Raw genomic sequence first — 12626 nt, 5'->3', positions numbered from 1 at the left:
TTCGTTATTACGGATTATTAATTTGTTATAACGGATTATTAATTTGTTATTACGGATTATTAATTCGTTATAAAGAAATATTAATTCGTTATCACGGATTATTAATTCGTTATTACGGATTATTAATTCGTTATAACGGATTATTGAATTCGTTATTACGGATTATTAATTCGTTATTACGGATTATTAATTCGTTTGTTGCGAATTAAATCTGGTACTCACATGCGGAGAGCACGTGATCAGAATGCACTGAGAGCTGGATAGGATTTAATCAAAAAGTAAAAATTTCGGGAACAAATCCCCAGATTTTCTCCAGATTGTCTTAAAGCATGGTATCATCGACCCTGATCACCCCGGTCTTAGGTTTCGCTAGATCAGACAAAGGCCCATTGGCGGCATGCGGTAAATTTACATTTAATCAAATTCGAGAACAAGATCAAATCAAGTTTCATTAGCTTGATTAGAGTGATTAGATCAGACTAATTAACTTAAGAGCGGCGCAAAAAGCGCAGGGGGCGTGGCCTTTACTCCACCTTTTCTTTTTCGCTCATACCCTTGCGACACAACGGTAGAGGAGAAATAAAACCAGGTTTGATTGGTGCCTTGGCACTTGTGAAATATGGAAATATGACTAAAGAGTAATTTTGGGTCAGAATAATTAACTTGAGAGCGCATCTCCCTCCATGTTTATTTTTCCTTATATCGTCGCAATGCACTTTTTTAATCCCGCCAAGTTTTTTTCTGACAGTTGTTCGGATGTCCTGTGGTTATTTTGACACCACGTTTACGTTAATAAGGCATATCTTCGTCGAAAAAATGTCCATTTACCAAAACAGGTCGATTTAAATGTTAAATTTTCCCATTACATTGACCATGTTTAATTCACATGAGAGTGCGCATAAGATCGAGAGTGCCGACTTTTCAATGTCAACAAATCATTTTAACAGATTGAATTGAAACTTCACACATGTACTAAAGATATTTGGGTTTCCATTTAAATAATTTCAGATATGGGAGGAGCATATCAGACCTCTGGCACCCTGGGATGGGTCAATTAACTTTGTATACAAACTTATTACTATTTATCATTTATATTCTTCAAAACGCCAGCTTTTCGTGAACAAAGTCACAGTATTGCAAAGGAAGGTATTGCAACTATTATTCTACACTCATGATATAAATTCAGACCCAAAAGACATTGGAGTAACCTCTAACATCCGTTTCCTTTTTTTTCTGTTGGCAGCCGCGACAATGATACGACTGCATAGAAGGCTATGGACATGGGCGTCGCGGAGGGGGGGGGGGGGAGGGGGCGCTTGCCCCCCCCCCCCCCAAAGGAAAACAAAGAGAAAAAAGGAAAGAAAAAGAGGCGCGATGTAATATTGCTGTGAATTTAATGGGGTGGGGGGAATGTCCCTGTCCCCTTTAAAAAATTAAATAGAGAATATGTGGAGAAGTATTTATTGCCCCCTCTTGAAAAAAATTGTAATCCGTAATAACGAATTAAACAATCCGTAATAACAAATTAATAATCCGTAGCAACGAATTCATAATCCGTAACAACGAATTCATAATCCGTAATAACGAATTCATAATCCGTAATAACGAATTACATAATCCGTAAATAACGAATAAATAATCCGTATAATAACGAATTCAATAATCCGTAATAACGAATTAATAAATCCGTCCTTACATACTCCAGTGGCGCTAATGGGCTTTCGTGGACTTGAGATAAGACTAGGGGTTGTTTGTTTCGCGCAGATCTGGATCGCGATCAGTGATCCGAGGCGTCGATAGCTGCTCCAGATCACGTTTTAACGGATCCTGCTCGCGAGGTGGATTCGCAAGATCAAAGATGGCGACGAGCGCGACGGATGGAGAGAAAAAGTGGTAATTATTTAGCAGATTTAAAGCATGAAATCAGCTTTTGTGTCAATTTGTCTCTATAATTCTTTTAGACTGCATTTTCTTGATTAAAAAAGAGTGCGATTTATTTACTTTTTTTCTGGAAATTATTCTAAGCTGAACATAAAAATAGCCTTTCTGCCTACAAAATCTGAAGCAGACGACATTCGAGGGTTCGACGTACGAGAGTGGTCCTGTGCTTGTTTTGACACGGCGCTGGATGATGGATCACATGATCTCGAGCAGGATTTGGAATGAAACAAACGGGCCCATTTGTAGGACTCAACTCAAGCATTAAACTGGACTACAACACTGCTTTAGTATGGTATGCTCTATGCCTCAGCAGTTACTCTATCGGTCCATGTATTTTCCTGATGTTCACTCACCATAGCAGTTTGGTCCACTTTTACCCTCCTTACACACACAGTGCATGCTGTCACAGATACACAGTTCGGAAGGGGTAAGTGGACATAGCTGTCCATCAACTATTGGGAGCAGAAAAAAATCATGTGTACAAAAGCAAATACATGACACCAAGAATTGCGGCTGTTCATATGGCTGATAATATTATTACGAGAGAGAAAAAAATACACAAAAAAATTACAGAAAAATTGCAGACAGGAGTGTTTAAAGCATGCTTTCTTGACCCTATTCCCTTAAATTCTGGTTTGGTTATGCTGGGACAGGTTGGGTTGGGCTGGATTGGCTTGAGACGGGTTAGATTGGGTTTAAGCTGGGGTTGGGTTGGGTTGGGTTGGGTTGAGTATGGTCGGGTTGGGTCGGGTTGGGATGTGCTGGAGTGGGTTGGGTTGAACTGGGTTAGGTTGGGTTGGGATGTGTTGGGCTTTGCTGGGTTGGGTTGAATTGGGTTGGGTTATGCTTGATTAGGTTGGGTTGGGTCGGATTTGGTTGTGTTGGGTTGGGTTGAATTTGGGTTGGGTTGGGTTGTCTTTGGTTGGGTTGTGTTGGGTTGGGTCGGGTTGGGTGGGTTGGGTTGAGTTGGGTTGGGTTGGGCTGGGTTGTCTAGGTTGGGTTGGGTTGGGTTGGGTTGGGTTGAATTGGGTTGGGTTGGGTTGGGTTGGGTTGGGTTGGGTTGGGTTGGGTTGTGTTGGGTGGGTTGGGTTGAGTTGGGTTGGGTTGGGCTGGGTTGTCTAGGTTGGGTTGGGTTGGGTTGGGTTGGGTTGGGCTGGGCTGGGCTGGGTTGAATTGGTTGGGTTGGTTGTGTTGGGTTGGGTTGTGTTGGGTGGGTTGGGTTGGGTTGAATTGGGTTGGGTTGGGCTGGTTGTGTGGGTTGTGTGGGTTGGGTTGGGTTGGTTGGGTTGGGTTGGGTTGGGTTGGGTTGAATTGGGTTGGGTTGGGTTGTGTGGGTTGGGTTGGGTTGGGTTGGGTTGGGTTGGGTCGGGTTGGGTGGGTTGGGTTGAGTTGGGTTGGGTTGGGCTGGGTTGTGTGGGTTGTGTGGGTTGGGTTGGGTTGGGTTGGGTTGGGTTGGGTTGGGTTGGGTTGGGTTGGGTTTGGTTGGGTTGCGGGTTGGGTTGGGTTGCGGGTTGGATTGGGTTGAATTGGGTTGGGTTGCGGGTTGGGTTGGGTTGGGTTGGGTTAGGTTGGGTTGAATTGGGTTGGATTGGGTGCGGGTTGGGTTGGGTTGGGTTGGGTTGGGTTGGGTTGGATTTGGTTGGGTTGGGTTGGGTTGGATTGGGTTGGGTTGGGTTGTGCACTGGATTGGGTTGGGTCTGATTGGATTATGTTGAGTTTGGTTGGGGTGGGTTGGAGTGAGTTTGGTTGGAAGAGCTTGGGTTAGTTTAGTTTGGGTTGTTTTAGTTTGGTTAGTTTAGTTTGGTGTTTGGTTTTATGAAAATACTGACCTGTTACGGTGATGGCAAAATCGCACGACTCACTGTTACCGGCTTCATCAGTTGCCGTACAATTCACCACAGTTGTATTTGCGAATTCCGTTCCTGACTGGGGTTCACATGATGTGTCCAATTTCCCATCCACGGCATCATTTGCCGTTGAAACCCACGTCACACTAGCCGTGGATTTACCCTCAGCCACATTCACACTTCGGCCAGTCGGACAAGTGATGTTGGGGGCCTCATTGTCTAGATTTTAAACAATAAGAAAAGGTTAAACAAGTTAAGGCCGGTTCATAGTCAGCACGAAAGCGAACGCGTATTTGTGCCGTCAAAGGGGCGGGGGGGGGGAGGTTTCGCGCTGCGAATTTGCGAAAATTGATTTGTTCATACTCTGTGCAAAAGCGATCGCGAATTTGTGACGTCATGGCAAGTATTCGCGCTGCGAATTCGTACAAGTTGAACGTATTTCAAAACGGGCGAATTTCGCAACGAATGTTTCATGAATTCGCATTCGCATTCGCGTGAGGTATATGAACTGGGCTTTATCCACGTGATTGATATACAAATCAATAAACCCCGCCAACTTCGCACAAAAGAAACACAAAAACATGCAGTTCGAAATCAACAATAGGCCTAATAATTGTATGAAAATGGCCAAGAGCCCCGTGTGAAGCCCGGTTCATACTTCACGCGAATGCGAATGCGAAGCGAATTTGACGTCATGGCACGTTCGCTGCGAAATTCGCCCGAGTCGAAATATATTAATCTTTTACGAATAGCAAGAAAGTCTCAGGCGCGGATCCAGAAGGGGGGGGGGTGACCCCCCCCCAGCTCTGTCAAAAAAAAATCATACAAAGTCCTAAAAAAATAAGTCTACCCCCCCCCCCCCCCCCCCCCCCCCCCCCCCCCCCCCCCCCCCCCCCCCCCCCCCCCCGCTGTGACACCAACCAAAAATTATACTGGTATAATTTATACTGGTCCGCCTGTTCAAAATATGGTACACATTCTGTAATGTAGTGTTAATAATCGTCGAATTTGAACAGCGCCCCTAATATGGTACCAGTCCCCCCCCCCCCCTCCCAGTTGTTGATTTGCGGAGGCCAAGTGTCCGGAGAAAAAAACCTGTGTACATTTTCTGATTTTTTGGCTGATGAACCCCCCCCCCCCCTGTAAAAAAATTCTGGATCCGCCCCTGAAAGTTGTGTGTGTGTGTATTGTGCATATGTTCACAAGTTCTCCCCTCTTTGTTATTGCTAGGCGCTCTGTTCTTCGTATAGCGTCACATAAAAGTTTGAAATATTATTATTAATATTATTATTATCATTATTACAACGATTAAAATGAGACATAATTTGCAGGCATACCTCTGACAGTTATAGTAAAGGTGCAATTTCCTTCATTTCCTGCAGTGTCAGTAGCTGAACATATGATTGTGTGTAAACCAGCAACAAATCTGTCACCCGAAACCTTCTCTGTGTCGCTTTCATCTTTACACGTTACTACTGGGCTTGGAGGATCTACGTTGTCAGTAGCTGATGGTAGAGGGGACCAGATTACAGCTGCATCGGGCAGAGAAGGCTCGACATTCTCAGTGGCATCATTAGGACAAGTAACATTCGGTTTCTCATTATCTGAAAGAAAACAATCAGGAATACCCGTTGTCGATATGTTAACTACTGCCAGTATACTATTCACTTCTCAGGAGCTAGTTTATGTTTCTTTTCCTAAATTTACTTTGATATCACTGTCAGTTTTTATCTGCATCTTTCATCGCTAAGAATCATTCCGTCACAGTATAGATCATTATTTTTACGGCCACTCTAGTACCCTCCTACCTTCGTCAAGATTGAACTCAAAGTTTAAAAAATACCTTCAATACAAACTCCTACCTATGACGGTGATGGTGAAGGTACACTGTCCTTCATTGCCCGCATCGTCAGTAGCTGAACATGTGATTGTGTTTACACCAGCAGGAAATATGTCACCCGAGTCCACCGCTGTGTCGTTTTCATCTTTACACGTTACTGCTGGATTTGGAGGGCCTACAACATCAGTAGCTGATGGTGCAGGGGACCAGTCTACAGCTGCATCGGGCTGAGAAGAATCTACATTCCAACTTGTGTCATTCGGACAACTGACAATAGGTGCCTCATTATCTGAAACAAAACGGAAAAATAAATTGTAAAATTATACTAACCCCGGCATCCAAATTTTCACCTGTTATCACTTCTAGTAGCTAATTGTTTCAATTGTGTATTCTCTGTCACACAAAACTGGCCTTTAAATTTCGGATGATTTGTTTTCAGTAACCATTTCCCAAAATGGTTAAGAGAGTTCTGATATGTACGAGGAATATGAAGACAAAGCCCCGAAACTCTTACAATGCGCCCTGAAAATGGGCATATAATGCGTGGTTTGCATATTGGCCGGTTTCTAAAAGCGCCCCCTATTTTGGAAGATGGTACCAGCCCCCCCCCCCCCTCTTCCCACCCCTCCTCCCACTGTTCGGTTTTACGGAGGCCGCCGCTGAATCCGACGAAATAAACTTGTACCTGTGACAGTGATGTTGAAGGCGCAATTTCCTTCATTTCCTGCAGTGTCAGTAGCTGAACACGTGATTGTGTGTAAACCAGCGCGAAATCTGTCACCTGATGATACCTCTACGTCGCTGTCATTCCTACAGGTAACATTGGCAGGTCCCAATTCATCGACATTATCAGTAGCTGAGACTGTCCATTCTACTGCGGCATCGGGCTGAGAAGACTCTACATTCTGATCGATGTCACCAGAACAATTAACAACTGGATCTTCGTTATCAACTGGGGCGGACAAAAAGAAAGTTTGAATAAACTATTAAATTACATACATCATTCATTGGTATAAAAGGAAAAAACAACGACCGTGGAAATCAACTCTGCGGAATGAATGTCCCAAGACTCACGACGTTATACCAACAACGTAAACAAACACATCAGATGAATATTCTGAAATTAAATAGCAACCGCAGGCGCGGGACGGTCTGTGAGTTAATAATGACTTTTTTTTCGTACTGAGCGTGTTCTGCAGTTTGCATACGGAACCGAGACAGCCCACATGACCCCAATTTATTTGCTCCACCAGTAACAGTAGTTCAAAGCTATAACTGGTTTGATCGAGCTGCCGTTCACGTCTTCCCAGCTCATGCATACTATTTGTAGTTCTCGACTAATACCTTTCACAAAGTTACACACTAATTGAGAACACGTAACATATTCACGACGCGTGAAGATGTCAAGTTTGCGGTTTTTGTACACTGCAAATCTGGGGAACAAAATGGAAATGAGTTACAGGGAAATATAACATTGTACATACCAACTGTAATTGAAAATGAACAGTTGCCTTCGTTGCTGCTACTATCAGAAGCTTTGCATGTAATTGCCGTCACACCGACGTTGTAGGCTTCACCTGATTCAACCATACTGCCACTTTCATCCTCACAGCTGATGGGAGCCATGTCGTCATCAACAACATCAATGGCCGTAGGTTGTGGATCCCAGACAACAACAGCGGTTGGCAGTCCAGGATCAGTGTTTTCGATGGTGTCATTTGAGCAGGTCAGGATCGGCGGTTCATCATCTGTTAAAATAACCACAGAAACTTTAATAAACATGGGCGTCAATCACGGGAGGATAAGCCCCCCTCCCACTTTTTGAATGGGTGGATGGGTCATTGGATCACCCCCCCCCGGCCCCGCCCCTCGATATTTGTGGTGAGAAAAAAAAAACGATTTTGATGTTATTTTCTAGCTTTGCAACTGTCCAATTGTACTTAAAAGTGCTTAATGACACAGAACAGACGTAACAAAAGCTTTAAATTCACCGTTTTGATATAAGGTCAATGGACGTAAGCACGGAAGTTAACAAATCATGTTATGCACACTGGCTCAAGTTAGTAATAAAATTTAATCTTACATAATGCATAATTATGTTATTGTTTTAAAATGTACATTTTGTGTCATGAACTGCGCCTCCTAGTGTCATTTTGGTGTTCCTTCCCGCTTTTTTTTTATTTCGACGGCTGTACAGTTATTTTGGTAATCCCCATTTCTATCTCCCCCCCCCCACTCGCCAACCTTACAATCATACAATACAAATCGACTAAGAGATTAGAGACAATAATTTATTATTTATCAACACTGGCAGAAAGCAACATTGTGCGATTGCATACAATGAAAATAAACTCCTTCCGCCTTCTTAAAGTTGAACGAAAGCCCGTTAGTGCGACCACTTTTTTCGAGCGCAATTATTTTTTTTCGAGAGCAGTTTTTTTTTCTTTTTTCGAGAGCAGTTAGCCTTTTTGAGAGCATTTAGTATTTTTAGAGCAATTTATTTCGAGAGCGGTTATTTTTATTTTAGAAGATGTAAGCGGCGCCCTTCCACAAAGGCCCGATTTGATGAAGTCATCGTGTTTCACAGGTCACCGTATGAAATGTGCATTTAGCACATTTTTTTTCCAAACGCCGTTGGCTTCCCCATATCACTGAAAAATTGCCTGTGTTAATTTTACCCAAGAAAGGGTGAAAACTGGAAGTACCTTATAAGTTCTATAACCAATTGTTTGGGTTAGAATTTCTGCTAAATTCAACCAAAACTTGTGGTCATTTAAGACCAAATTTAAATTGGTCTTGTATGACCTTCTAGTTTTAACCCTTTCTTGCATGGGTAAAATTAACCCAGGCAATTTTTACATCATGAAGTCTTGAAAAACTGTTTACCTATAACAGTGATGTTGAAGGCGCAATTTCCTTCATTTCCTGCAGTGTCAGTAGCTGAACATGTGATTGTGCTTACACCAGCAGGAAATTTGGCACCCGAGTCCACTTCTGTGTCGTTTTCATTTTTACACGTTACATTTGGGTTTAGAGGACCTACGGCATCAGTGGCTGATGGTAGAGGGGACCAGTCTACAGCTGCATAGGGCTGAGAAGAATCTACATTCTGACTTGTGTCACTCGGACAACTGACAATAGGTGCCTCATCATCTGAAACAAAACGGAAAGAAAAATTGTAAAAACAAACATAAAAAAAATATCAAACATTTAACAAAAATAGAAATACATTGAACACATACCTATGACAGTGATGGTGAATGTGCAACTGCCCATATTCCCTAACGCATCTGTAGCTGAACATGTGATTGTGGTTACACCAACAGAAAAGCTGTCACCTGATGATACCTCTGTGTCGCTATCGTCTTTACATGTTACACTCAGTACTGTAGAGTTAACATCAGTAGCTGATGCATTTTGTGACCAGATTACAGTGGCATTGGGCCGAGAAGGCTCTACATTCCGAGTGTCGTTAGTTGGACAGGTAACATTTGGATCTGAAGAGAAAAAATGATGAAAAATAGCGACGAAATGTCAAGGCCGATATCTCCAAAACTCTACATGGGTCATATGATTTTGAGGTCCATTAAAAAAAAAGCTGGCAGGAGCTTCTATATATGTCACTTGGTGGTCGGTCTGTCTGTCTGTACCCGAAAAAAATGACCAAAGGTATGGCGTTCTATATCTGCCATCGGCGTCACACTTTTCGGCGTCGCATTTTGATCGATTTCTTGCAACACGGCCAGAGCTTATTGCGCACTCGCACTTGTTCCTGTTCCTGTTACATCTACTACAAGCAAACTATACCTTTCCAACGAATAAAACATAATTTGAAGCCATTGCATAATGATACTTGAAGGGAGATGTGATAAGTCATGCCGCTGCCGGCACTTCTGTATGACGTCACGGGCGCCGGTCTCTCAACATCGAAAACCCGATTTCAAATTCCAGGCTGTCGTCGAGCTGCCACACGTCGACAGTGCGATGAGCTATGAATCGAAAGATCTCCGGTTCGAATCAACCCATGCCAATTTTGCATCTACTATTTTACTTCTTTAAACTTGGGATGATTTTTATTTAAGAGAAAAGAAGAGTCCAAGAACCTAAGTGTCTTGATCTGCAGTTGGGCGCATCTGTATCCACAAATGGGATAGATCTATAACGGGCAGTGGGCAATACATCATACATGAGGTGCCTGGCTTATAGCCTGTCCCGATACTCGAATGGCAAATTACAAAGGACCAAGTTAAAAAGGGCAGGGGAAAACGTCGCACTTTGGATCCTATAACTACATGTCAGATAAAATTACATATGTGGAATTTATCACTTATTATTACTGTCATATGACAGTTCTTATAAGTAGGCCTACTAGATAGTTCCATTTCGATACCTTATATACATTCGGTAATGATCTCTTTTGTAACGTTATTTTACTGCAGTATGATTATCTCACTATACAGGCGTTATTAATATGTGATTTTTTTTTCATTATAAAGGTAAATATTCACCACTTTGCCTTGGATATCACCTCTATATTTCCCCCAATGTAATCATGACAGTGATATTCTTTCCATTTCCCATCGTGTCAAACTGGACTGTAAGACTGTGGATGAAGTCTAAAGCTCTATGTTCGATGGGCTCTGATGACCAATAAAGGATATTTTATTTTTGGTTTAGAAATGAATTAGAAAAAAGATCCATTTTATTATAAAACGTTTAAAAACTTGAAGTCGGATACCCACGGTAAACTTTCAACAACAACAACAACAACAACAACAACACCAACAACACCAACAACACCAACAACACCAACAACACCAACAACACCAACAACAACAACAACAACACCTTTAGCTACATTCTATAAGAATACCAGTACTCGTTTGTCATAATTATTCAAAATGTTCATCTCTGTTATAAGAGTTCTGGGATTAGTAACAGCCAAGAAACCCAAGTAGCAAAAAAATGACAAAATCAGTTGCCCCTGTCCTGTAAATACACTGGTTCCTATTAATTTAGGGTCCACAGTGTGACATTTTCCCTGTCCCTGTTACCTTGGTACTTCTTAATTTACCAATCATTTATCCATAAGAAAGACTTTAAACGATTGTTTATTTGTTTCTAGGCGGTTTGCTTTATAAATTTCTCTATTGCAGAACGATTGCATTATGAGTGCAACCAGAATTATAAACAGATGTCACATGTAGCAGGGACAGAAATAAGTAGACCCAAATGTATACAATGACCCAAAGGATTGAATTGACTGAATTTACTTTGTTTTCTCTAAAACAGCAATAGAAATCAAATAACTGTTACACAATTATTCATTAAAACCACTCTTTTAAAGAGCCATTATGAGACAACTTTTTTAAAAACTATTTTAGAGTAAAGTTTGCATCTTTTTGAGTGGTTTTGTAATATGGCCGATAGTGAAAAGCACTCTAAAAGAGTGAACTTACACTCTTTTTGAAAGCCATACGGGGGACAAATTCGAGTGGTTTTTTTTTCGCGCGCAGGCACTGTCTACTGAGTCATTCCCCTACTCTGGCGGTTGACCACAATTAGTCGATGTAGGTTAATCATCACCACATCTTGTTTAATATACTGTTGCATATGAACTATATGCAAAACTTTTATTGCAAAATGCCCTTTCAATACAAGTAACTTTACATTTTTGGCCTCTTTGAATCGCCGTTTGATCATTTAGGTACGTACTTTGTGCTTGAACCAGACACGCCATGGAGATGAGGCCTAAGAAGACGACGAACCCCTTCCACGTTGGTAAAGCCATGTCTCATCAAATGGAGATGACGGATAAAACGAAACAAAGTGTAGACCAAGCAAAAGCCTCCTTCGTGTGTAGCTTCGGGGAAAAACAGAGAAAATGTTTCTATTTAATTGAAGTCTGGCTTTTAAAAGTAATGGGTTAGAGAAAGCAGAAAAGAACAAAATCACACACACTAAGAGAAACACGCAGCTATCAATCTCAAACCGGAAAGGCACCACCCAAAAAGCCAACAAAACACGGACAAATAAACAGAGCAAAAATGCGAAAATGGTGAAAAACGTCGGCACCATTCCATTCACCAATACGTCGTCGCCTATCGCAAAGGTTCAAAGTACAGATTGACATATGCTAACGGTGGTTGGAAAATTGCAATATGGCTGAAGGTTGGTTTTACACATTGTTATACCGCACTTGACCTTTTGTATTCACATCAGCGACACGCCCTCTCATCGAACAAGAGGCACTGATACCTATGGTGGTCCGAAAGGGACATAAAAGACGTAAATAATATATTTTACATCACAAAATTTTCACAACATCGCATTTTTTCCCACGACATCGCAACATTTTCAGGATGTTGCAATTTTGTTCATGACTTTGCACAACAACAAAAAATTCACGACAGTTTTTTCATGTCATTTTTTACCCTGCCGCAATTTGCTTCCTCTTCGCGACATAAAATTCACGACATGAGCATTCATGTGTGTCGTGGTTTTGTTTGTCGCAACTTGTTTTCCCACCTCAGAGGGTCATATCGTTGCGCACGCTCAAATTTTAAACTTTTTTTCCAAAGCATAATAAGTGTACTTGTATTTTCTTTTTATGTATTTCGATGTGTAAGTAATACTCTCTTCAGTAAAACACTGAGACACGGTGTTTTATAGTTTCAAACACGGTCCAGACATTCTGACTGTTATATTTTATTTCCGCATTTTAACCCATTCATTTTGATCCGTCAGTGCTACAGAAGAAAAGTGTGCTGTAAAATACGTATTCAACATATATAACCTCTATAAAGTGGTGGGGAAAATGTTCGCTACCAAAAAATATTACATCAATACATTTCGTGAATTTCATGTCGCGAAATATTGTGCGATGTCGTGAAAAATACCATGTCCTGACAAATGTTGCGATGTCGTGACAAATGTTGCAATGTCGTGAAATAAATAACTTGTGTCTTTGATGTCCCTTCAGGGCCACCATAGAAACC

At 41.7% G+C, this 12626-nt stretch overlaps 1 protein-coding gene across 1 annotated transcript in view; it reads right to left on the bottom strand.

The window, feature by feature from the left end:
• The window catches only part of LOC119740574, a 30959-nt gene that overhangs the window by 15189 nt on the left and 3144 nt on the right, over nt 1–12626 (bottom strand). Inside the window, 9 exon segments of the mRNA XM_038215920.1 lie at nt 2295–2393; nt 3771–4007; nt 5126–5392; nt 5651–5917; nt 6314–6580; nt 7113–7376; nt 8515–8781; nt 8871–9125; nt 11344–11491. Coding sequence (XP_038071848.1) covers nt 2295–2393; nt 3771–4007; nt 5126–5392; nt 5651–5917; nt 6314–6580; nt 7113–7376; nt 8515–8781; nt 8871–9125; nt 11344–11419 — 1999 coding nt within the window. The 5' untranslated portion in view covers nt 11420–11491.

The sequence above is a fragment of the Patiria miniata genome, unplaced genomic scaffold (genome assembly GCF_015706575.1).
Source record: "Patiria miniata isolate m_02_andy unplaced genomic scaffold, ASM1570657v1 HiC_scaffold_5, whole genome shotgun sequence".
Taxonomy (NCBI): domain Eukaryota; kingdom Metazoa; phylum Echinodermata; class Asteroidea; order Valvatida; family Asterinidae; genus Patiria; species Patiria miniata.
The sequence above is the reverse complement of the archived record's forward strand: the minus strand, read 5'-3'. Positions and strand labels throughout refer to the sequence as shown.